Consider the following 27,721-nt stretch of genomic DNA (forward strand, 5'->3'; position numbering starts at 1 on the left):
AAATAACACTTTTTATTGACAACTGATATTGTTTTCTCTAAAAATGATTTTCATCTTTCATTTTCATCTGGCCCATATACCACATTGATTGATGGCACTTGGGCGGTCTGCTAATGTTTGAAAGATCTGGGTCACTAAGAAGCCATAGTAAAGCCGCATATCAGCCATAAACCAACCAAATAAACCAGAACTGATCCTAATCTGGGCCACAGTTGACTTTTATTCTGGCCCACATACCACATGGAATTATGACACTACTACAAGCCTGCTTCTTTTACCAGATCCTGGCCACAAATGCCATTAATAAGCCAGAAACCATCCTTATAAATCAGAACTGACCCTAATCTGACCCAAAACTTACACTTTTATCCAGCCCAGGACCGCTCCACTAGATCTGGGCTACGGGCAAGCTATAGCCATGCCACATGTAAAACATGAACAAACCCAGTGAACCAGAAATGACCCTACCGTAGGCCAGAATTGATTGTTATTCTAATCATAGACTTTCCTACATTCAATGTTCATGTGGCTCAAATGCATATTGAAATGGTGGGATCTTTTTTGCAATGGAAAATAAATGATAAATAAATTAAACAGATTCCCAGGTAACACACACTGATAAAATGTTGGACATAAAAAATCAATTTGGATAAAAGCACCTGCCAAACCGTGTAAAGTAAAATGTAAATATTTTACTCAGTGACTAAATATCATAAATATCAGTAATGATGGTAAGTGAATCAGGTATCTACAATATTCAACAATTCAGCAAAGACAAAGGAAAAAATGGACTGCTTTATGTTTAAATAAGTAACATGTTTAGTGTTCTCCTTGACTGGGCCCATCAGTGTCATAGTGATCCTTGAGACCTTCAAAGATTATGGAATTATGGAGTTGATTATGGAGTCTTGTATTGTTTGTTTGCACTGTCTATTGTCTTAACTGTCTTTTGTCCTACACTGTCATCTTGTCTTGTGTCTCACACCGTCTTCTTGTCTTGTGTTTCACACTGTGTACACCAGGTTGTACAGATGCACTTTATGTGTCTAGGACTAACTTACTTCAGTCCTTATCTCTGTGTTGTTCTATGTAGCTCCCTGGACCTGGAGGAATGTTGTGTTGATCTTCTTGATCTGGGTGCTATCTGCGGTGTAACCCACCTAAAATAAGCAGCTCAAAATAACACAATTTGACTTCATATTAATCTTAATAATCTAAATATTAAGATAATTCTTATATTACCATGCTGATTAATTTCCTTTCCCTTCCCTTTATTTATATCTTTGTGTTGTGTTATTTAACGTGTTGTTTAGTTGTTTTTTCAAGGTTTGTTTTTGCTGTCATGTTCTATGTTCGCGTGACATTTTCCCTGTCTATGTTTCAATGTTTTTATTAATAAATCCTGTGTGTTTTGTTATTCTGTCATTCCTGACAAGTCTTACTGTGTTTTCGTATAGCGCTTACAGATAAAATAGTTATGTCACTCAAATTATTCTGTCTGATCACGCCTGAATTCCAGTGGTGTTCATTGTGTCATTCACACACACACACACACACACACACACACACACACACACACACACACCCATTGCTTGCCTTTGACAAAGATTTCATCATATTATTATTTCAGGCAGTTTATATCTATATATCTATATCTGGGAGTTAAAGAATAGCTAAAGGAATAATATTAACATTGTATTTAAAACTTTTATTCTTCTGTACAGAAGACGTGTTTCCTGCTCGTACACCTCCTCTGCTGTAAACTGGTTTGTCATGTTCTCTCACGCAAGTCATGCATAAGATGGAACAGAAAATTCCCACAGATTGTATTTCAGTTCGGTCAAACCTGATATATCGGACAATATATCAAATGTCAGATGTGGTTTTTGTTGTATTTTCAACATGGGTTCTTATTTCTATCACTACCTGCTTGGACTAACCCTGATTTCTGGTATTTCGGAACTCTGTGATGTTACACCGTCACTATGTGGAGCTTATTTACCCGGGGATATCGTCATCGGGATTCTCAGCTCAGTTCACTCAAAGCTTGCTAATGTTTATGCCTCGAATCGTCCGTTCACACCATGTGAAGAGTGAGTATGAGACTGTAGTGTTATCCATATTAGATATATAGTAAAATTCAGACCGTTGACTAATCCACACATTTTAATTCTCTTGTGAGTTATTAACTTTCTCCTTTTTCAGATTGAATCTAATATCCTTTGTACAGTCTTTGGCGATAATTCAAACCATTGAAACTATCAATAACTCGAGTTTTCTGCCTGGACTTCAGCTGGGATATCTGATGTGTGATCCATGTGCATGTGCATCTAAAGCCTTACACTGTGTGGAGCACATGCTTGCAGTTAATGGGTCTCTTCCTGTTCTCTCGGACTACACAAACTTTAATTCACCCGTGAAGGCATTTTTGGGAGAAAGATACTCGGAATTATCTATTGCTGTAGCCAAAATGCTCAGTCTCTACATGATTCCTCAGGTAATACTGAGAAGTATTGTAGTGAAGGGACTTATTTCATAGTTAGGAGTATTGTAATGTACACAAAATGTTCTGCTGTATGAAAAGTTATTATTTAAATCATTATTCCTTCTCACCTTTACGTCACTTTAAGGTTGAAGGTGTTTTGTCATTTTTAACATGTTCTCAGACACCTTTAAAAACACTAACAGGTACCAGTTAAAATAGTACAGTGAAAACAAGACACAAGTCTAGACACAGTCTCATTGATTGATTAGTAAGTAAACATATTTTAGACATAACATATTAGACATTTAATGTATGGAGTCTATCTATCTATCTATCTAGCTAGCTAGCTAGCTAGCTAGCTATCTATCCATCTAGCTAGCTAGCTATCTAGCTATCTATACACACACACAAACACAGTTAGTATTATTGTTTATGCTTTACTAGAAATTTAAGAAGGCATTGCTGTGGGTGAAGAATAAAACTCTTAACAATGTGCTCTAATATGGAAATAATTCACATTTTTAATTGGAACAATAGTTTAAACTTTTACCTGTTTACTAGAATACCATTTTACTTTATAGTTTACTTATTTACTTCTCTAGTCTAGCTATTTGTGATCCAAACAGAATAAATAAATGTAAAAAAGTATTTTCACATGTATTTTCCAGAATGTGGTTTGTCTGATGTCTGTTTTTGTGCTTAATTTGTCCATATTCACGTCTTAACATTTCACAGATCAGTTGCACTTCTTCGGCACCCACACTAAGTGACAAGCTGCGTTACCCATCGTTCTTACGTGTTATTCCAAGCGACATATACCAGACACAAGCACTGGCAAAGCTCCTGAGGCACTTTTCCTGGAACTGGGTTGGGGTGGTGACGCTGGACGATGACTACGGCAATGCGGCGCTTGAGAACTTTCTGCTGGCTGCAGAAGAAGTAAAAGTATGTGTGGAATTTAAACAAGTGATACCAACCATTCATATGCCTGAGAAGAGCATTAAAGAGGCAGCTGATTGCATTCGATCTTCCAGTGCCAAGATTGTGCTGCTCATTTTAAGACCCTCACTGGTGGAAATGCTCTTTAAAGAGATGATTAGGACAAACACTACTCGTACCTGGATAGCCAGTGATGCCTGGTCTATGGCAGGACCCTTAATGAAGATGAAGGACATAAACAAAGTAGGAGATATCTTAGGTTTTACATTTGTCACTGGTGAGATTCCAGGCTTTAATGACTATCTCCTGAACCTTCAGCCAAGCACAGGAGGACAGAATGATTTCATCATGGAGTACAAGAATATAAGATTCAAATGTCCTCCTGCTCCAAATTCTAACAACACACGTCCATCTACTTGCAATGTGACCGACCCCCAGGTGATGAACGATGACTTCTTGCTCAATGTTATGGATCTCACCGCTACCTATAGTCAGAGAGTTGCAGTCTATGCCGTAGCTCATGCCATCAATAAGATTCTTGAATGTAACGAAACTGCCTGTCCTGGAGATACAAACTTTCCAACAGAGAAGGTAAATCAAGGTCAGGGATGAGCTTTTACAATCAAATAGTTACCCAGCAGTTGATTATTTTCCTACAACAGCACTTCGCCAACTATTTTGTCTATTGTACATCAGCAATTTATCAACAGTAAGCAAGGTGGAATGTCCATGAATGAAGTTTCTCAGCTATAGACTGCATTTCTATATACTTTTTAGCATATCGTCGCTGTCGGGCGGAATCCTCGTCTCCAAAACCATTATTTTTCAGGAAATTAAAAAACACCATTTCTTTTTGAGTTATTAAACATTGTATCATTAAAGTTGTTATTATACCTTATATTGCTATCATATACTGTTGTGTACCAACATTAACACATCATTTTCGCAAAGTCATGTTTTATCGGAGATACAAGCTTTTTGACTTGGGAGCAGGGAGATACGAGATTATGCTGTCATTGATAAGAATGGTACGGACACAGACATCGCTGCTGCCAGCAGTGTTCAATAAAGTCTGCGGTCATGTTGAGCCTTTTGACAAGAGACAAGGCTTCAATAGTTAACCAAAGCTAATGACTATAGTTACATACATCTTCCTAAACTCTATTTTAAAGGTTTAAGAGCTATAAGTGATGCAATACAAAACACGATAAGCTGATTAGGCTGTCTAATAGGTGGAAATTAGTCTAATCTGCTCGCAAACGTCCCTTCGTGGCTCACGGGTTTCTTTCTGCACAGAAGCATTACAACTATCGATTTTTAACAAAGCAGGCCTACTCAAATGTATCTAACCTAACTATTTTCACTTGTTAGTGTCTAAAAAAACAGTGTTTTACATGCACAGTGCCAAGAGAGGCATTGTCTATAAGTAGGCTGACTTAAAGTCAGTAAAATAATAATAAAAACAATAATTTAATAGTGGTATCCAAAACATTCAATTTAATTCAAATATTATATTATAAAAAAAATTTAAAACGTCAATGAACATGTATAATAAGCAGTAATAAATAGTAAGAAATAGATATTTAAAATACATCAATAACACAGATAAACATAGATAAAATCATAGTTAAAGGAATAGTTCACCCAAAAAATTAAATTAATAGAAGGTCAAATTATCGTTTCACTACGTTATACGGCATGTTTACCTATAATAACAAGACAAAAAGCCAGCCAGCTTGCTTAAAGTGATGAGCATGACGGCAAAGGCAGCTACTTGTTGAACATAACAGTTTGCCTTGACATTGTAAGATACAATCCTATCGTATCTGCAATGGACAGGGTTTAGTCCGCGTTGCAGTGGATTGTCTTGCGCTAAATTCCTGTCCTCAGATGAGCACCAGAACTAGCGGCGGGTCAAGATTTTTTTTCTTTGAGCCCCACGAAAATCACTTTAGATATCACTTTAAGACGTGTTGATTCGTTGCGACTCTTAATCTTGAGGAGAAATATGCCGCGAAGCTCTCCCGCGGAGTGAAGAAGAGGTGGAGTTACGAGGTTTCTCAGACAGTTGAAGTGTCCAATGGAGTTAAGAGATTTGCGCTCAAGCTATTTTCAAGGCTTTAGATTGGTTAATAACTTAAAATAACAGACCCATGTGGGGACTGACCAATAGCATCGATATGTGAAAAAATATGAAATTGACCAAATTTGGACATACGAGGTTTCCGCCCAACAGCGACGATATACTGGTGTTAAGTGCTGATATTGGAGAATCCTTCTATAAGTGTTATATAAACATCTATTACCAGTAACTGTGCACTTTAATAAATACATCATTTTGGCAGTTCTACTAATGTCTGAGTTGCTATTATAAATAATTAAACCTTGTCAAACAGAATTGAGCAGTGATCTGGGCTACAGGTTATATCTATGGTGTTTTTTATCTTTCAGCTAGTGGCCATTCTGCGCAAGATAAACTTCACCCTTGACAACCAAACCTATTTTTTTAATAACAATGGTGATTTTGACAATGGCTATGACCTCATAATGTGGAAAAATACCGGAAATGGTCGAAAAGCAAGAGTGGTGGGAAAATACCTCATAAGCAAAAGAGATGTGGAGGTTTATGAGAGCAATATCCAATGGACCAACAACACGGTGAGATCAAATGAAATTTTATGCAATATGATGGGGAAAAAAATTAATTTATGCAATTTCAATACATTATATAATGTAGATTTTTTTATTTAGACAATCTTTTGTACATAATAACCTCCATATAGTGTACCCTTTCTTCTTTCCTGTTGAAGTAGATAAAGATGAACCAAAAAAGAGCAGAAGAAATTAAATTATTTATTAATTAAGTAAAGACTTATGTAAACTGGTGAAAGTTAGAAATTCTGGGATATGAACATCAGAGTCTGAATTGAGATAGTTAGATAGATAGACAGAGCAATAATGTATACAATAAATTCTACAAAAAAATAAAGTACTAAATTTAAATGTAAGTTTTAAAAGATTCTTTGCAAATCTGGATCTAAATCTAAAAAAGGTAAAAGTAATACATTTAAATGCACAGTGTTGCTTAAATCTCTAACATGAAATACATTAATGCTGGCTCACTAAGTTACATACTTAAGATACCATGAGTTTAAAACATTTATTCAAAGTTACAATGAAAAAGTGTCAAAGGTGGGTTTTTTTTTGGTTTTTTTTTAAATGCAAAAGATAAGGAAAGAAGTGCTATTTGAAGTGTTTCCTGAATAAGTAGGTCTTCAACCGCCGCTTGAAAATAGCCAGTGACTCAGCTGTCCAGACCTCTAGGGGAAGTTCATTCCACCACCTTGGTGCCAGAACAGAGAAGAGTCTTGTAGTATACTTGCCTCTTACCCTGAGAGATGGTGGAACCAGTCGAGCAGTGCTGGTAGATCGGAGGGTGCGGGGTGCAGTGCGAGGAGTGATGAGGGCTTTGAGGTAAGAGGGAGCTGGTCCATTTTTGGCTTTGTAGGCCAGCATCAGTGTTTTGAATCTGATGCGTGCAGCTACCGGAAGCCAGTGGAGGGATCGCAGCAGCGGGGTGGTGTGCGAGAACTTTGGCAGGTTGAAAACAAGCCGGGCAGCTGCATTTTGGATCATTTGCAGAGGACGGATTGCATTCATAGGTAGACCTGCCAGCAGTGAATTGCAGTAATCCAGTCTAGAAATGACAAGAGACTGAACAAGTACCTGAGCAGCCTGTGTGGACAAAAATGGCCGAATCCTTCTAATGATGTAGAGAAGAAACCGACATGAGTGAGTAACATTAGCAACATGAGAGGAAAAGGACAGTTGATTGTCCATGGTTACCCCAAGGTTGTGAGCTGTGGCTGAAGAGGAGATCAGATCGTTGTGCAAGGATATACCAAGATCATGACCTGGGGATGAATCACCTGGGATGAACAGCAGTTCAGTTTTGCTAGGATTGAGCTTTAACTGATGAGCAGTCATCCATGATGAAATTTCTGCCAGAAATGCTGAGATCCTGTCAGAAGCTGTGGCATCTGTGGGTGGGAAAGAGAAAATAAGTTGTGTATCATCAGCACTGCAGTGGTAAGAGAACGTTCCAAACATCCACGCGTGAGACCTTGATGGTACGATATAGGTTTCCCCTGAGAGAAAACCCTCTGCCCCGGAGCCACAGGGTTTCCCCTGAGAGAAAACCCTCTGCCCCGGAGCCACCACTGGAGGGGCCTCATGTGCAGGAGGCCGAGCGGGATTACTCTGGACACCACTGCCATGAGACCCAGCAGCCTCTGGAACTGCTTCACAGTGAGTGGCTGGCCTTCCTGCACTCTCCTGACAGAGGTGAGGATGACTTCGACCCGAGCAGGCGACAACCGTGCCTGCATCCTGGCCGAGACCCGTACCACGCCCAAAAAGGTGGTTCTCTGCACTGGAGAGAGCAAGCTTTTGCTGCCGTTTAGTCAAAACCCAAGCACCTTCATGCAGGCGAGGACGACATCTCGATGATGAATCGCCTGGCGCTCCGACTGAGACAGAATCAACCAATCGTCGAGGTAATTTAAAATGCGGATGCCCTGGAGCCGCAGTGGGGTCAGTGCTGCATTGACGCATTTTGTGAAAGTGTGGGGGGGCGAGAGTGCTAGGCCGAACGGGAGGACCCGATATTGGTAAGCTTCACCCCCGAAAGCTAAGCTCAGGAACCTCCTGTGTGCAGGGAGGATGGAAACATGAAAGTACACGTCTTCCAGATCTATTGTGACGAACCAGTCCCCGGACCTGATCTGAGTCATGACCTCCTTGAGGGTGAGCATCCTGAACCTGAGCCTCCTGAGAGAGCGGTTCAAGGAGCGTAGATCTAGAATGGGACGCAACCCACCATCCTTCCCACCACACTCTCGAACCGAGGGGGGGACCACCTCGATGGCTCCTTTCCTCAGGAGTGTGCGCACTTCTCGTTCCAGGACCAGAGCCTGCTCGGGTCCCACCAGGGTGGGACACATCCCATTGAAACGGGGAGGAGAGGACGCGAACTGAACCGTGTAGCCATCCTCTATGGTCTGCAGGACCCACCGGGAGACTCCTGGCAGCTCCTCCCAAGCTGTCAGAAAGTTTCTCAGGGGAACCACCCCCTCGGGACTGGCCTCTGACCCACTCAGAGCAGCTGGGGCCACGCCCTTCTCCTCGAGAGCAGGAGCTCGATTCAGCAGACGAGGCTGGAGAGGACTCATCCGACTCCAATCCCGCTGCTAAATCGACCTGCGAGCCCCACGAACGCCGGCGCCGCTTTGCCTTAGCAAGTTCGGGACTGGAGCCGCGAGCGAGAGAGCTCTTCTCAAAGAGCGCTCTCCAAGAGCGAAGCGTGCGCATAGCCATGCGGCTACAATGCAAGCAATCGACTCCCTCGAGAGCCGATTGTGCATGCTCCACTCCCAAGCAAACAACACACCGATCATGCGAATCCTTCCCGGTAATGAAACGGGGACACGGATAAACACACTTACGGAAATTCTGTCTGCTAGCCATAACTCGATCAGAAAAACACAACGCTTACCTGAACGAGCAGAAGCTAGCGTCTTGTCCATCTCGCAGCCATTTGTAGCTTCCTGTTTACGCAACGTCGCCCGCCGACAACGTCACGTCCCAACGCCTATTGGTCTGATTACACACGTGGTTCAGAACGCGGTCACGCAGGAGGGCGTTCCCATAGCCTTTCGACGCAGCTTGAGTTCCGAAAGGGAAACCCATGTGAGGAAATAACTTCACCAAGAGAGTGAGTATACAGGGAGAAAAGAAGAGGACAAAGTACTGAGCCCTGTGGGACGCCAGTGGAGAGTCTGCGTGGAGCAGATGTCACTCCCCTCCATGTTACCTGATATGAGCGTCCTTCGGGGTAGGATGCAAACCATTCCCAAACTGATCCGCATGGGTCATGTGAAGCTATAAGAGGGGAAAGAGGCTATAAGAGCAGCGAGACTCCTCGCTTTATATCTTACATCCTGTGCAGTCATCCTGTGTGTTTAAGATTACATAGAATTAGCAGTCAGGATTTCTCTTGATACATTTTGAATACAGCCCTTCGACCAACAACTAAGAGCCTAAACCACTGCCCCTGACCAAAAGGTATCAGACATCCAGACAACTAAAATCTCGATTGGTAGTGCTGCGGCTTGAGCTGTTGGGCCCTTGAGCAAGGCCCTTAATCCTCTCTGTTCCAGGGGTGTTGTATATTGGCTGACCCCGCACTCTGCACTCTGACTAAAAGTTGGTAAAAATGTGAAGAAAGAATTTCACTGTGCTGTAATTTATATGTCACAAAAATAAAGCCTTCTATTGTAACATGTTGACATAATGTCCACAACAGGAAGTCAGGATGGGACTTATTTATTGGACTCACCTTTTTAATTGATAATGTTTAGCTAAACTCACAGCCTGAGCTAAGCCATATTTGACAGTTAGTACCATGGATGTGAGCCCTAGCAAGAATGACAGGATTCAACCATTGTATAGCATGCTAGCTTATAGATAACCTTAAAGCTTAAAACACATACAAAATTAATTTAAACACTGATCTCCCTGAGAGCCCAGGACACACTGTGAAGTTGTATTGCCAATTCTTTTGATCTACTAGAAATTGCACAAAGCCAAAGGACATTATAGATAAACTAATAATCACTAGTTATTTGCCGGTTGTAAAAACATATGAGGTAAAGTCTTAGCAGGATAAATAATTATGCAATCTTCTGTTTTTTCATTTAGGTGCCCTGGTCTAGGTGTTCTGAAACTTGTCCCCCAGGCACATGGAAGAGTGTGTCAGATGTTTCCTGTTGCTATAACTGTACTGTTTGCAGCGAAGGATTCTTTTCTAACCTGCCAGGTAAGTTGTAAATTTGTGGCCTCTGGTTTGACTTTGAAAAGATCTGAAATCACACATTTTCCATTCCGTTGTTTTCTCTCCACAGATCAAGACACTTGTCAAAAATGTCCAAATGGGACAACTTCTCCTCCAAATTCCACAGAATGTCAAGAGTGGAAGGTCTGGTATTTGAAGTGGTCTGATCCGTATTCCATCGTGGTGATGGTTGGAACAGGAATAGGCGTACTGCTCCTGATCTTCTCGTTCATCTTTTTTGTTTTACACAGGGACAATCCCATCATCAGAGACACTTTCAAATATTCTTGTGTTATGAAATTCGGTCTTATTGTGAGTTTTGTAGGCATCATAATATTTTTAGGCAGACCAAGCATTAATCAATGCATAGCACAACAGGCAATGTATGCCTTTGGATATACACTGTGTGTGTCCTGCATTCTGACAAAAGCTTTTCACACCTTCATAGCTTATATGGCCTGTGATCCATACACACAGCACAGATTGCAAAGGTTTGATAAGCCATGTCTCCTCATAGTCCTCCTGAATGCTATTCAGGGCCTCATTTGCATCTTCTGGTTTGTATTTGATCAGCCACGTGTTGAGAAGATTGAATCAAAAACTGCACTAACCATGAGCCATCTGTGTACCCAAGGTGCATCTATGATCGCCTTTGGGGCCATGCATACGTACATCGCAGTTCTAGCTGTAGCGTGTTTCCTGTTGGCCTTCAAAGGCATAGATAAAGAGACTGACGTTATTGTTTTCAGCATGATCATCCATCTGTTGGCTTGGTTTTGTTTTATTCCAGTCTTTATCACACAGCATGAACTGAGGCCTATTACTCAGATCTCAGCCATCATGGTTTCCAATTACGGAGTCATCTTCTGCCACTTCGCCCCAAAGTGGTTTAAGGTTATCTTAGAGAAGGCTGAACATGAAAATGCATTGCATATCACTAGCAGCCAGTCAATAGACACAGTTTCAGATTCAGCAATAGGCTTTTCCATAGATGGTTCAGTGAATTCCTTTCCATTACCAAACCCAGTGTCTGCAACACTATCAGGCTGGCAAAATGGATTAAACATCAGCAGCTCTGTGGACTCAAAGTTACCAAGCACAGCGTCACCAGAGCAGCTTAATATTGCAGATATTACAGCAATAACGAATAGAGCACAGATCACTACTGCACTAGTCTGGTATCAGAATACTCTTTCCATTAGACGTAGAAGAACAATGAGCTTCTAAACCACTACATCGGTAATGTTGGTCAACAAATTAGTCATGAATATGCAAAAGGACAATGAGTTTAAAATACTCTAATCCTGCATTTTGCCAGAAAAAATAATGGAAAATCCAGCATGAATATGAATGTGAATATACTGATGTGATGTACAGTGGTGCAATTGAGGCCTTCATTTTAACATAAAAATGACACATAGCGATGCTTTCAGTCTGATTTACATTTTAGTAAGCATGTGTGTATAAAGTCATTTGAATTCTATATTTTTATATTTCTGTAAAGCTGCGTTGAGATATCCATTGATAAAAGTGCCGTACAAATAAAATATCATTTAATTGAATGTGGGGATGTTTATTGTGGACAATTGTATAGGATGAAGCATGAGTCACACAAGATTAACTTAAAGAATTTATTAAAAATAAAGACTTCTAACTAAAGACTTGTGTTTAGGAAGACTTGTTTACAATCATTTTTAACATATCAATAGTAAGTTTTTCTATATATGACAATATTATTCAATACTATAATCATTTCTTTCGATGTATAAAGTTAACATGAAATGCTCATATTCATTTACAGATGTCTTATGCAGGAGTTTTTTCCTAGAGAAGAAATGTACTAAAACTGAGAATCAAACTGCATGAGTCAGTCTAAACTGATATTTTTAGAAAGCTTTTTTCTGTTTCTGTATGTATAAGGTTTTTAACATTCTACAAAAGTGGCTCAGAAATACAAGCACATCCCCAGACCTTAGAAGACCTCAAGTGGCAAGTGTTCACAAGCTTGGGCTATAGATTAAGTTATGAAGAGGTCAAGATGCTTCTCTTCAACTGAGATTAAGACTTAAGTCCAGATAGAGGGAATCATGGATATCTCCAAATATCAATCTGTTTAACACAAAACCTGTAGGTTTCTGTTAGATAGCTGAAGAAGAAGAAGAATTCACCCTCCAGCATGATAATGACCTGAAGCACAAATGATTAAACTTTTCTCATGAGGTCTAACTGCACACATGCCTGTCTCCCAAGCAGGGCTATGTCAGATGCTTTTGAACCGAATAACATCCTATCTGTGGTTTTGTCTCTAGTCTGCACGTGTAGTTTGGCGACACCTTCTGGTTTGTTGCGGCACCTCCATATGAAATTAGCACTGTTTTTGTGTTCTGTGTATTTACAGGAATCTGCAGTCGATTAATGATTTTCTTAGGAATAACATTTGCTTCAGCACCTGAGGTTTAGCCTGAAGTTGACACTTGTGCCTGCCACATGCACATTTGTGTGCCAGCCTGTGTCAGTGTTGTTTGGCTTAACAACTGAACCAATAAACAGCGTGTCCACTCCTGCTAGCTCAGTGGTTATTTTTGCCACATTTTTTACACACTATACTCATTTAGGCAGGGCAATGTCCTGACATGTGATCATGTCCTCTTATTGGCTTTGCCATTTGTTTATGTTCTGCCAATCTGTTTTTTCTCTGTGCAGGCTGTGACCCCTTTTACATAATTGCGTGTTCATAGTGTGTTACTGATGTTGCTGCCATCACTGTGATGTGTTCTTTTGTGATTTCTTTAGCCCTGCATATGTCAATGGCCTTTAGAAGTGTGAGATCTGATTTGGACAGCAGTCATTCCCAGTGTCAGTTATGGTGAACACTACTGTAGTTTGCACAGGTTAGTGTTAAAAACAGAAGATTAACTATCAGAGTTGGTCTTTCCTTGAACACTGGTGTCCTTAGAAGTCCCTCGGTCTTCGAACAAAGGATCCTCTTCAAGTTCTTCTACCTAATCTATTGTTTGAATCTTTAAATGAAGGAGTCAGACTTAGACCTTTTTGTCTTGTCAGGGTCCTCATAATGAGAGGCCTTGTTTTTATTAAAAGTAGTGTAATACTGATAGATGTGTGTAAGATATGTAAAGTAAAATAAAATTAAATTAGAAATAAAATCTCCTTCAAATAATCAAACAGTATTAGAATAAGTAAAAGTAATTAAAATGCAAAGATTATAACAAATCAGCAAACACTCTCCAAGTGTAAGGTTGTTTTCTTTAAGGTATACATTCCTTTCAAACAGCACAAGCTTGCAATATCATTTTACTAAGTCCCTCCCCCACAAGTGTTGGGGAGTTTTCCCCAACAAAGTAAAGTTCCCTTTACGGATTACTCTCGGCGGTATCCTTCTGAGCATTGAGGGTTGACTTTTTTGATCTTTTTAAGAGAGAGCACTGAGGGTTGACTTTTTTTTTTCCGAGAGCCTTCATATAACATACTCAGCACTGTTACGACCCTGAGTTAAGTCTAGGGAATTCTCAGTGTCAGCAACTAGTGATGACCAATGTGAATGTGAATGGATGGAAAAGGCTAACTGGTTCAGTGTGATAATTACTATAAATTGTCGACAACAGTAATGACATAAACGCTCAAACGCAAAACGCTCATCTACAAACAAAAGTGAAACCAAAATCCTAACTACACTACACTTCCCTCTCTAACTAGAATACAGGGGGAGGCTGTATTACCTGAGGTCTCTAGACATGGAAGTACACTACGTGGTGTACAATGTATGAGCACACTCCTTCTTACCTCTTCCAGCCCCGTACGTAGAACAGTATTGTACACCAACAACATAAATCGCAACGGCAAAATACACAGCAGATAACTTTCCGAAAACTTTCCAACACTCTCCAACAACTCGCCAACCAACAACCCAACAATGAGTTGACACGACGTTCGCGCTTTTATGGTCGCGGACTTTTTCCGGGGCGGTGTCCGTACGCTGTGTCTCCGCCCTGCACTGACCGGTATTGGGTAAACTTTTTCATCCATTGATTTCTTCATTCCTCAAGCTTCATATTCTTTATTTTATTCAACAGTTGTTTTATTTCTTCTGCTGCTTTTTCTATTCTCTTCTTTTTTTCTTCTCTTTGTCTTTTTCTCCTATCTCCACGATTTCTGGCATTTGTAGCCTTAATCTCACTTTTCTTTTGTATGGGAATATGAGAGCAGGGTTTTGAAGCTGGATAGCATTGATAAGGTTTATCTAATGAGCATGAAGTTAAAAATTTATTTCCTTCATCATCCATTTCAACAGAAAAGCACTTGATCCAGCACATCCTATTATTACACATTCCTTAGAGGTCAAGAGGATCTTTATTTCTGTATTATTTCTTTATCATCATTTCTACTTGAGTGCAATGAATTTCTTCTTTACTGTAGTTCAGTTTTCTCAGGTATAATGAGGGAGTTGGCATAGTAAACAATATAAAACCACAATGAGAAAGTAGTAGGACATAAGAAACAACAACGCAATACAACAGTAAATACAGTAAAAAGGTTACACACTAGAGACAATAACAGCAAAATGAGGTTGGGTTTTGTTTTGTAAACTCTCCTTATTTTACTGTAAAAATCATCCAGTGAGTTCCAAAAGAACTGAAAATATTTTACAGTCATTAAAATCCCCAGCATCCTGTTTTCTGACAGTACAACAATATGGAATGTTCTGAAAAAGAGAAAAATCAACAAAAAAAAAAAAAGACAACAGATTTTGTGAGAGCTGAGAAGAAAAATCCCAAAAGAACTGTTAGTACGACACCAGCTACATTCACAAGTCAGGGTTGAAGTTATAGTTATGGCAACCCAATTTGTTTTACTGTCTCTATGTATGCTTTATACATGTGAGTGCTCTGTGTTCTAATGCTGGCAGCTGACAACTCTGATTGATGCCTCGCTCTGATTGGAGGCACAAATTTCTGGAGGCCTTTAAAATATTTGAAATATTTGACTTGCTATATGCTTAATTATAAACACCTGATTTATTCATGTCTGTAAAACTCTATTTGTTGTTTGCTTTTTGCTTTTTTGTGTATGTTTATATTTTATCCTTTGTGTTTGTAATAAATGTACATCCTTTGTAAATATTAGTGATGGGGTTCATTTACTAAGAGATTTACTTTTTTTGTCTTCTTGAGGTTAATAATGTAGACAGCCAAGATCATTTGTACTGTATTAGAGGACAAACCTCTCATGAGCAGCAAGAGTCAGAAGGCCAAATTTAAATTACCGAAGAAGTATAAAAATGTGCCATAAAAATTCTTGAACCAATATAAACCTCTACCACAGTTACAGTTAAGTCAAAAGTGCAGAGAAACTTTATTACATAATTTTATTTAGTGATCACAAACAGTATATCCAATAATAGGAAAATCAAAAATTGAAGCATTCAGGACCCAAATGATGGCAAACAATGAAAAAAGGCTTGCAATGAACAGAAAAATAAGGAAACTGAACAGATACTTTGCAGATAAGCTGAAACTAAACATGGTTTATAAAGTTTTTCTGGACTTCGCGGTTTTGGTGACATCGGTCCACATTTTTCCGGTGAGGGATGCTGCTCCGCTTCCGGTTTCTCCGCGGGGGGACGCCACCTCACTTCCTGTTTGCGGGCCATGTCACCAGCCCGAGTTTTTTTTTTCGGTGTCCTGCGACAGACACCGGGCGATGTCCTGTGTCCTGAGGACATCGCCCCACTCCTGTCCGCAGGGGGTGTTGCAGGCCCATGTTTTGTCCCATGGATTTTTTTTCTGTGGATTTTTCTGTTTTGTGGAGGATTTATTTTCTCCCCGCCCTCCCTCCCTCCCCTTTTCCTGGTTCCCGAGAGGTGGGTCTGGCAGCGGTGCGTCGGGGGTTGTGCCCGGCCCTCCTGTTCGGCTGTGGACGTCGCTCGGCCCTCCTGCTCGGCTTCCCTTGCTCGGCTGTGGATGTCGCTCGGCCCCTTTGTTCGGCTGTGGACATCGCTCGGCCCCCTCTGGCTGTGCCTCGCCGTGTGCCTCGCTCCCCCACATGCCTCACCGTGTGCCTCGTTCCCCCACCTGCCAGATTTATTACTTGTTTGTTCCACAGCAATTTACCAAAACAATACAACACAAGTTAATGTACAATAAAACAACTGAATAGGGAAAAAAAAGAAACTTAACATAAACTTCTGACCAATCAGATTCCAGAACTGAACGATTCCTAACAATAATTGTGTTTCTCCCTGTAGGTGAGAGCTGTACTGCTAACATGCGTGTGTTCTTCTGGCTCTCCATTTCAAGAATCAGAGTTCTCAGCATTACAGTTATTATAATTACAATATGCTACAAGGTTTTAAAGTTAAGATAATAAACTTGTTATAATTGTCTTTTAACTGTTCTCTGTGTCGCTCTAACTGTATTTTCCAGTACATGACATTTTTTTTTTAATTCCAGTCCAGTGTGTGCGTGTGTGAGTAAATGGTCATTTACATTGATCTAGAAAACTGGCTTAAAGACACTACCAAATGTCTGAACTGATATTGTTCAAGGTTTGCTTTGATTCTGCTGAACCTGAAGTGTTTCATGAACAGTGCAATAAAATTAGACCTTTAAGATCTTCAGAGTCATCATTATTTTTTCTTTTTCATTTACTTAACATGATTGCAGGAAGATGTCAAGTCCAAAGAAAATCATTCAAATTGTTGCAGCATGAAAGTGTTGAACCCCTTAAACACATTTCTGTTCAAAACCAACAAAATGTAATCATTTCTAATCTTTAACTTCCCACATCAATACATTTATTTAATATTAACATACATTTCACATGTTTCTGTTATAGGCAGAAAAAAAAACATTATTTTTGTCATTATGTGATTTCTGCTTTTTTCTGTTGTGACTGGTTTTAACAGACCACCACATATTTCTGTTATTAACAGCTCTTTATTTTCTCTTCAATTTCTGCTTTTCAGTAGTTTAAATGACTTCCCCCTTCAACTTCATCTGTCCTTCTTAGTCTGCAACAGAGAACAGCGATTAGATCAATTTCTAAATGCATTACCCACCACTGTTTCTGCTGACAACGTTTTTTTCCATCAGTGTTGCCTAAAGATAATATATAGTTGCCTGTATAAATACTCATTGAATTCAGCTCAGAGGTAGCAGCAGCAGTGAACTCAAAAAGTTTCTACAGAGCTCTCTGAGGGCTTGTCCCTGATTAACCAGGAGGTAAGGTCCAGGGGTGCTGTAAAATGGCTCGCCCCACTCAATACGATAAAGTAGTTCTTGGTTCTTATTTCTGCCCTCTGACCTCTAGCATGCACAGACTTAAAGGGTCACTTTCATTTGAGGTTGGGGCTGTGGGATGGCCCAGTGAGCAGAGAAACTGTCTTTGATGCTCCTTAAGAGCATGCACAGGTCCTGTTTAGAACTAAGTGAGCATTGATATATTATGAGTATATCTTGGCATGCTCGGTACACTCAGCCCCACAGACTGTATGATATCATTTGTTTGTAACCTACTTTTTTTGTCCTCATCTAAGATTGTGGTGTACTTTGACTTGGTCTGAACATTATTTCTGTTCTGATAAAAAATGTGCCAAACCCAGAAAATCCATAACAAGATTTTCAAGCCATCAGTAAATGCGTTAACCACCACATCTGTTTCTACATGTTGCCTATAGGTCACCCTGAGTACTACACCTTTTTTCTGTACAAATACTCCCTGTTGGTCTCAGTAATGTTTGAAGAGCTTCACTATACAAATTAGGGAAGAAAGCACGGGGGAAGTAGTGGCCTAATGGTTAGAGAGTCTGACTCCTAACCCTAAGGTTTTGGGTTCGAGTCTCGGGCCGACAATACCACGACTGTGGTGCCCTTGAGCAAGGCACCGAACCCCCCAACTGCTCCCCGGGCGCCGCAGCATACTGTAAATGGCTGCCCACTGCTCGGGTGTGTGTTCACGGTGTCTGTGTGGTTTCACTGCTGTGTGTGTGCACTTTGGATGGGTTAAATGCAGAGAATGAATTCTGAGTATGGGTCACCATACTTAGCCGTATGTCATGTCAGTGTGTCTCTTTTCTCTGAATTCATCTTAGAGGTAGCGACAGCAGGGCAACTCAGAATTTTCCAAACAAACCTGAAAAAATTTATTGGTTCTTAAATATGAACTGGAACATGAACTAATTTTATTTGTTCACTCAAATAGTTGGCTTCATTCATACCTTGGAAAAAACTGGAAGAAAAAATTATTTCTTGTCAAATTTTGTGTGTACAACATTAAAATATAATACAAACATGAACAATGGTAACTCATAATACTGAAACTGTAATTAGCTCACAAGTGAAAAGTGAGTGACAATGGAAAAAATGCCTTCTGTGTTTTGTTGTGAACGCAGCCCAAGTTCCTCTGCCACTGCTCTCATGTCCGGTCCTGCAGTGTCCACTAGTCACCCAAGTGTTGTGAACGTTTCAGTTTGTGTGAGACCTGGAGAACTGTCCTTAGTGTCCATTCGTCCTCCTCCCAGTAAAGGCTCTTTTAAGAGCCAATACAGTGAGACAGGGCCTTAGGATCCACACTCTTTTCTAAAAACAGTATTGTTAGAAATATTTAAGTCATTAGGCCCATTAAATATAAGCTACGATCATAAACAAACTCATAGATTTTTCAGTGTTTTTAAATAAAGCGTTGCGATTCTGCTTCTAATGTCTACCAAGCTCTGGGGCCTGTTTCAGAAAGGAGGTTCAACCAACTCTGAGTTTAAACTTGAACTCTGAGTTGACAAACCTTGAGATGGGAAACTCTGAGTTTTCGGTTACAGAACAACTGAAAAGAGTTAGTTTTATCAACTCTAAATTGACTGACTCTGAGTTAAGCGCGTGCACCACAACTATAAAAAGCCATTATCAATGGAGCGCAGATATAACAAGTCACCATGGCAACAGCGTCAGACAAAAAAAAGGTCTGCATATTTCTCACCAGCAGAACTGGAAATGCTTATGCAAACATATGGAGAATATAAACACGTATTTAAAATAAAAAAGCAACACTGCTGTATAAAACAATAGGGGATATAACATAAGATTTTAAAAGGTGTATTTAAAATGTGTATATATATATATATATATATATATATACACACAGTGATACCTCGAGATACGAGTGCTTTGACATACGAATTTTTTGAGATACGAGCTGTGATTCGACCATATTTTTGGCTTGAGATACGAGCAAATTTTTGAGACATGAGCATCCGAGCCGCCGCCGCCGAAAAAAGATCCCCAACAACCACGTGTGCTCTGTTTCCCCTGCCTCAGCTTCCCGCGTCTCACTCGGTTAAAGCCGAGTTTCCTATGGAGAGTCGCAAAGGGGCTGCGTGAGGTGCCGACTATCTGTGGATCCGTAATTTTCGGATCCGTTAAAAAATTTGAACTTGTGCAACTACACCGCATCTGATATGCCGACCAGACAGGATTTTATTAAAACGACCGCCAGATGTTAGTGAGGAAAGAGAGAAAAAAGGCAAAAACAAGTGAAGAGAAAAGCGATGAAGAAAATTAAGCAAAATTAATGTAAAGAAAACAGAAATTGTAGCAATTAAGTTCAGTTAAGTTAAGAGAAATCAAGCATTGCGTTAGTTCTGGCAGGCCACGTCCTCAAGCATGCATCAGCTGTTAATCAGCTGTCCACAACGAGCACCAATCCGGTTACGACATCCATATTACCCGACAATTTAAATTTCCATTCATTGAGCAGCTTTCTAGCGCTTCGCTGCTGCTGCTGCGATTTAAACTCCCTCCTCCAACCCAGACTCCACCATGCCGGAACCTGTGTTCGTTGTACCAGTTTATGTCATAAATCTCCACATATTTTTCTCTCTCTCCCTCTCTAATTATTTAATTATTTATATATCCATTTATTCATTTATAATTTTCCTTTCCTATTTTTAACTCTATGCATGATTAATGGTTCTGTTATACGGGGGTCTATTCTATTTTCTAGTTGCTGCTCTCCCCGCTCTAAATGAAGTTTAGTTAAGTTACATTTAAGTGTAAAGTAGCATTAAGAGTGCGAGTAAGTAAACGAAAGTGAAAGTGGAATTCCTCCTAACTCCTCCGCCTGTTTACTCCTCCCTCAACCTCCGGGCGCATCTTCCGTAAAGTAAAACCAGTTTATTTTTTTAACATTCTTTTTTATTACTGTATGTTTTTATACAATATTAGTCATTTATTAATACAGGTACTGTACATTTTTCATATTCAAAACACATAAACAAAACAACTGGAGTGGAATTTTGCGAGCTGGAACGGATTAATGGGATTTCAATTAATTTAAATGGGGAAAATTGCTTTGAGACACGAGCAATTTGAGATACGAGCAAGGTCTCGGAACGACTTAAACTCGTATCTCGAGGTATCACTGAATATATATATATATATATATATATATATATATATATATATATATATATATATATCGTCGCTGTCGGGTGGAATCCTCGTATCTCCAAAACCATTATTTTTCAGGAAATTAAAAAAACGCCTTATTCTTTTGAGTTATTAAACATTGTATCGTTAAAGTTGTTATTATACCTTATATTGCTATCATATACTGTTGTGTACCAACATTAACACAACATTTTCACGTCAAGTTTTATCTGAGATACAAGCTTTTTGACTTGGGAGCAGGGAGATACGAGATTATGCTGTCACTGATAAGAATGGTACGGACACAGACCGCACAAATCGATAGCTGTAATGCTTCTGTGCAGAAAGAAACCCGTGAGCCACGAAGGTAAGTTTGCGAGCCTCACAGGTTTCTTTCTGCACAGAAGCATTACAGCTATCGATTTTTAACAAAACAGGCCTACTCAAACGTAACTAACCTAACTATTTTCACTTGTTAGTGTCCAAAAAACAGTGTTTTACATGCACAGTGCCAAGAGAGGTCAAGTGTAATGAGTCTGTCTGTGTTTCTGCCCTGTTTCTGTCTGCTGTCTTTCCCTATTGTTAATTGTTTGCTCCACCCACTCGTTTGTTCCCATGGACACTGATTGAACTCATTCATCTCCTCAGGTGTGTTGTCTTTGTCTCTGATTGTCTCTGCTTTGTCATTGGTTCCTGTCAGCTATATATACTCTGTTTGTTCACTTCCCTGGTGTTGGTCGTTATTGCATGTTGGATGTTGGTGTGCCTGTTCCCGTTTCCTGTTAGCCCTGTTTGTTGCCTTGTTCTGTCTGTCTGTCTGTCTGCCTGTCTGTTCAGCTGCTTTCTTGTGTTTTGAATAATTAAACTAATCTGCATTTGGATCCTCACTCGCCTTTGTCCTGCATCGTGACAATAAGTAGGCTGACTTAAAGTCAGTAGAATAATAATAAAAACAATAATTTAATAGTGGTATCCAAAACATTCAATTTAATTCAAATATTATATTATAAAAAAACATTTTAAAACGTCAATGAACATGTATAATAAGCAGTAATAAATAGTAAGAAATAGATATTTAAAATACATCAATAACACAGATAAACATAGATAAAATCATAGTTAAAGGAATAGTTCACCCAAAAAATAAAATTAATAAAGGTCAAATTATCGTTTCACTACGTTATACGGCATGTTTACCTATAATAACGAGACAAAAAGCCAGCCAGCTTGCTTAAAGTGATGAGCATGATGGCAAAGGCAGCTACTTGTTGAACATAACGGCTTGCCTTGACATTGTAAGATACAATCCTATCTTATCTGCAATGCACAGGGTTTAGTCCGCGTTGCAGTGGATTGTCTTGCGCTAAATTCCTGTCCTCAGAAGAGCACCAGAATTAGCGGGGGGTCAAGTGTTGATTCTTTGCGACTCTTAATCTTGAGGAGAAATATGCCGTGAAGCTCTCCCGCGGAGTGAAGAAGAGGTGGAGTTACGAGGTTTCTCAGACAGTTGAAGCGTCCAATGGAGTTAAGAGATTTTCGCTCAAGCTATTTTCAAGGCTTTAGATTGGTTAATAACGTAAAAATAACAGACCCACATGGGGACTGACCAATAGCATCGATATGTGAAAAAATATGAAATTGACAAAATTTGGACATACGAGGTTTCCGCCCGACAGCGACAATATATATAGCTTCGTAAATCTACCTTTAAAAGGGGTATTTTTAATGTAAACTTCTCCCTCTAGTTACACACTTTGTTCAATTCAATTTGTAGTTAGTAATTAAGAACTATTTTAGAGTAAATTGTGTAAACTGTTATAATATCAGAGGTGAAACCGGAAGAACAGTATTTTATTTTATCAGGAAACAACACAAAAATGATCAGAAAGCACTTAAGAGCGAGGCAAACTTTCCTGACCGCTCTGCAAACAGTAGCCATACTAATATGTTCTACATCCCCAATGTTATACACAAAACTACAATTTGCAAAAAAACATAAGGCAACGCAAAGCATCTGCTCGGATGAAAGAGCATGGCCGCGATGGCTGATGCAAGAATGGATGAGATTATGGATCTTATTGACTGTAAAGAAAAACGGTACCGCTCAAATAAAAATGCATAGGGATGTGACAAAAATCCAGTCTGGGCTCAAACGAATTAATACAGACTCTTCATCAACAGGATCGTCCATAAAAGGACACGCCATTTCATTAATTTTACATTTACGGCATTTAGCAGACCCCCTTACCCAGAGTGACCTATATTTTGTTTCAATTTATACAACTGAGCGATTGTGCCCACAAAAGCTCGGTGGACATGGGATTTGAACCCATGACCTTCTGATCAGTAGTCCAACACCTTAACCACTGAGCTACCACATCCCACATTCCCTTTGCTGCTCTCTGCGTAACTGAAATGTGGGCAATGAATGAGGTGTTTAAACGTCGCTTCCTCATTAAAAAGGGGAGGAGACAGACAGAAACTCTGGCTTTACCGAAGAAAACCTGCTCCCGACCAGGTTAGGTTCACAGAGTAAGTTACTATGGGAACTGTTACTATGGTAACTGACTCTGAGTATAAGTTAGCTCTCTTTCAGAAACGGGCTTGACTTAAGCTGCTTTCTCGGGTTTAACACACCTCCCTTTCTGAAACAGAAAAGCCAGTTTCCCTCATTTCAGGGTTAAAATCCTCCGAGTTTTCACTTAAGCTGCTTTCTGAAACAGGCCCCTGTTCTCCTTTTTCTTTACGGAGAAGGAGGATGCTTTGAGGAACACAGTGTCATTTGTAGGCCAGTAGGGGGCTCCAGGTAAGCTAGGAGATCCCATAGTGTTGAGGTTACTTGATTATTAGCCTCTCCCTGAGTGGCATGCTTGGTTTGCGCCAAATCAGTTTTTCAGTCTTCCTTATATTTTTCTTAATTTCATTTTGAATTTTGTACTAAAACCATGATTTTTCTGCATAAGAAGATACAACATGCATAACATTAAAACCAGGTAAAATTAAAATTAAGCCATTTAGAAAGTTCATAGTCAGTGTCAAAACAATTCAATTTATAAACTGTACTGTACAACTGTACCTGATAATGAGCAACCTTGTCTGATTCCTCATTTTACTTTAAAAGTGACATTTAGCATTCTGTTGGTTTGGAGTACACTTTCAGCATCCAGGTACATCACATTTATGGGAAGTCTTGGCCTAATGGTTCGAGAGTTTGACTGGGTTTGAGTCTCGGGCCGGCCACGACTGAGGTGCCCTTGAGCAAGGCACAGAACCCCCCCCAACTGCTCCCCAGGCAGCATAAATGGTTGCCCACTGCTCCGGGTGTATGTTCACGGTGTGTGTGTTCACTGCTGTGTGTGTGTGCACTTTGGATGGGTTAAATGCAGAGAACGAATTCTGAGTATGGGTCACCGTACTTAGCCGTATGTCACTTCACTTTCACTTTCACATTTATCATTGCTATAAGATTTATCATTGCTATAAGATTTATGATTGCTATAAGACACCAGAGGAAGTGATGTTCATGTATATGATTGCCAGTAATATGCGGTATACAGTACAGAAATCATGCAAGAGCCAACCTGCATGATGAGAATCATCATCGTGCTACTGCCACGGTGCTAAGTAGTGCCTTACTTACATCCACAGCTGAGCAGAAGGGCCAAGCACAATCCCTGACACACCGCGGCCAGACTCACAGTCCCTGGAGCAAAATACAGGCCTGCAACATCCCCAGCAGACAGGAAGTGAGGCAGCGTCCTCCACGGGAAACCAGAAAGTGAAGGAACGTCTCCCATCGGACAGGTGCGGGGTGATGACACAGGGCACAAAGAAAGAAAAAAACAAAACAAAACTCAGGCTGGTGACATCGTCCACCGACAAGAAGTGAGGCGGTGTCCTCTGCGGGAAACCGAAAGCGGAGCAGCGTCCCCCACTGGAACAGATGCGGACCGATGTCACACAAACATACACGTAGAACATAAACAGAACATAAACAAACGCACATGGCCAAAGTCCGGGCTGGATCCTGACATTCTGTCTTGAATTGTGTCAGATTTCTTAGCATTTGTTCTTGGAATTGTTTAGGTCTTGGCATTGCTTTCACTAAAGATGGTGTGGGTCTTTACCAAGAACTTGCTAAAATAGTGTTAATGTTAATGCTTTCTTCCAGGTTTTTCCCAATGCACGAATGAAGCCAACTATTTGAGGGAACCAGTATTATGGTTCCAAGATGTCATTGCGGCAGCAACTTAAACTCCATCGATGCTGCCGCGCGATTTAAACTCCATTATACTCATATATTCGAGCTGAAAGGAAAGTCTGAATATGCTTTAAACTTACGGTTAATCGATATGGCGTGCTTGTTTGCGCAGTCGAGTCGGAAGTGACCTTAGGGCTGGCGTGTAGTATATTCTGTTATGCTATGCTACGCTAGGCTACATTATGCTACGCTACACTACATTATGCTATGCTACACTACGTTATGCTATGCTACGCCATGCTATGTTATGCTAGGTTATTTCATGTTATGTTACGCTACGTTATAAGATAAGATATACCTTTATTTGTTCCCAATGGGAAAAATTCTCTGTTACAGCAGCAAAGAGAGAGAAATATTGCACACAGACAAAAAAAAAATAAAAATAATAATAATAATCATTTTTTGCAAGTGTTGTGAAAACATTCGTTATCGTTATTGCGATAAACAGTAATCCAATGTGTAATTACGGTGACTGGTTCACCGGAGCAGCTTGATTGTAAATTACGCTATGCTACGTAATGCTATGCTATGTTATGCTATGCTTTGCTATACTAGGCTATGATGTCATGTCGTTATGTTATGCTAGGTTATGCGATGCTAGGTTATGCGATGCCTTGTTATGCTATGTCATGTTATGTTATGTTATGCTATGTTACGCTATGATACGTCATGCTAGGTTATGATACGTCATGCTACTGTACCAGGCAACGCAACAGAGAAGGAGCGTGGAAATCAACGTATACAATACCTGAACAGAACTGGCACCAGATGGTGTGAGAACAACACAGACAAGCCCACATGTATAAATGCACTAAGAACAGCGTTGAAGATGGACACAAGTGTGGAATCAACTAGAAGAAGACCCATTTTCTGTTTGTCATCACTGTTTTAGCTAATGCTTGCTTAAGAAGCCCTATTCAAACCACATTTTAGCACGAGCATGCATGATTAAGTATAATATATTATATAGATCAGTAATTGCAGTAATGCTTTTCCTTAGCAATTTTTATGTCCATTTTTGTGATTTAAAAGGGTGGAAATGTAATAGAAAAATGTTGCGGTTCAGACTTAGGTAGGGACAGACTGACTTCACACTTACAATTTTTTTGAATAAATAAGTTGGATATTCCACAGGATTCTGCTACGTTCTTCTCTGCAACTTAGGAGTCAAGTCAAGTCAAGTCAAGAAGCTTTTATTGTCATTTCAACCATATATAGCTGTTGCAGTACATAGTGAAATGAGACAACGTTTCTCCAGGATCAAGGTGCTACATAGAAACAAAGACAGGGCTAAAGACTTGTAAGTAGTCTTAGCCACATAAAGTGCAACTGTGCAACCTGGTGCAAACAGTGCAGGACAAGACAAACAAGACAGACAAGACAGTGCAGGACAAAAGACAGTGCAGGACTAAAGACAGTGCAGGACCAGACAGTGCAGGACAAGACAGTGCAGGACAATGACAGTGCAGACACAAGTTACAAGACAATACAAAAAGTACAAAAAATGCAGTACACAAAAGACAATAAATAGTAAACAGTCACAGAAACAGTCACAGAAACAGCGCCGACCGACCAGTGTTAATACTGTATGTGTTAATATAGTATGTGCGAAATGGCTGAGATATTGTACAGTATGTGCAAAAACGGCTGAAATGTTGGGACAGTTTGTGCAAAAAACAGCAGACAAGGTGTGCAAAACAGCATGTAAACAGTTTGCTGGATTGTAAGCAGCATGTAAACAGTATGTTGTGTCAGTGTGTGTGTTTTGTGAGGGTCTATGCAGTCCATACAGATGATGTGTGTGTATGTTGTGCTCAGTACAGTACATTTCAGTTGTTGAGAAGTCTGATGGCTTGTGGGAAGAAACTGTTACACAGTCTGGTCGTGAGGGCCCGAATGCTTCGGTACCTTTTTCCAGATGGCAGGAGGGTGAAGAGTGTGTGTGAGGGGTGTGTGGGGTCATCCACAATGCTGTTGGCTTTGCGGATGCAGCGTGTGGTGTAAGTGTCTGTGATAGAGGGAAGAGAGACCCCAATGATCTTCTCCGCTGTCCTCACAATCCGCTGCAGGGTCTTGCGTTCTGAGATGGTGCAGTTCCCGAACCAGACAGTGATGCAGCTGCTCAGGATGCTCTCAATGGTCCCTCTGTAGAACATGGTCAGGATGGGGGGAGGGAGATGTGCCTTCCTCAGGAAAAGTTCACTTTGAACTATTATTTCTGATTTATAGAATAGAATTTCCTCCACTCTCGTAATGACAGTATTTTCTCAACAAGGCTATTAGGGGGCTCCAGGCAAGCTACTGTAGGAGATCCCATAGTGTTAAGGTTACTTGATTATTAGCCTCTTCCTGAGTGGCATGCTTGGTTTGCGCAAATCAGTTTTTTAGTCTGCCTTCTATTTTTCTTAATTTCATTTTGAATTTTGTACTAAAACCTTCATTTTTCTGCATAAGAAGATACAACATGTATAACATTAAAACAGGTAAAATTAAGCCATTTAGAAAGTTCATAGTCTGTGTCAAAACAATTCAATTTATAAACTGTACTACCTGATAATGAGCAACCTTCTCTGATTACCAATTTTACTTTAAAAGTGACATTTAGCATTCTGTTGGTCTTGAGTACACTTTCAGCATCCAGGTACATCACCTTTATCATTGCTATAAGATTTATCATTGCTATAAGACACCAGAGGAAGTGATGTATG

The 27,721-nt window shown here is 40.1% G+C and overlaps 1 protein-coding gene across 2 annotated transcripts; it reads left to right on the top strand.

The window, feature by feature from the left end:
* The first annotated feature begins 1,785 nt into the window (after nucleotides 1–1,785).
* On the top strand, nucleotides 1,786–11,975 carry LOC132843008 (G-protein coupled receptor family C group 6 member A-like). Of its 2 annotated transcripts, none has more exons than XM_060866042.1 (6): nucleotides 1,786–2,093; nucleotides 2,206–2,497; nucleotides 3,221–4,015; nucleotides 5,876–6,082; nucleotides 10,184–10,301; nucleotides 10,387–11,975. In XM_060866042.1, the coding sequence occupies exons 1-6, from the start codon at nucleotides 1,903–1,905 to the stop codon at nucleotides 11,541–11,543; spliced, it is 2,760 nt and encodes a 919-aa protein (XP_060722025.1). In that variant the 5' UTR covers nucleotides 1,786–1,902; the 3' UTR covers nucleotides 11,544–11,975. The 2 variants fall into 2 exon arrangements, with proteins under 2 accessions (XP_060722025.1, XP_060722026.1); XM_060866043.1 differs by having other exon boundaries at nucleotides 2,033–2,093; nucleotides 2,294–2,497.
* Nucleotides 11,976–27,721: the final 15,746 nt, after the last annotated feature.

Source organism: Tachysurus vachellii, chromosome 3 (assembly GCF_030014155.1).
Source record: "Tachysurus vachellii isolate PV-2020 chromosome 3, HZAU_Pvac_v1, whole genome shotgun sequence".
NCBI lineage: Eukaryota > Metazoa > Chordata > Actinopteri > Siluriformes > Bagridae > Tachysurus > Tachysurus vachellii.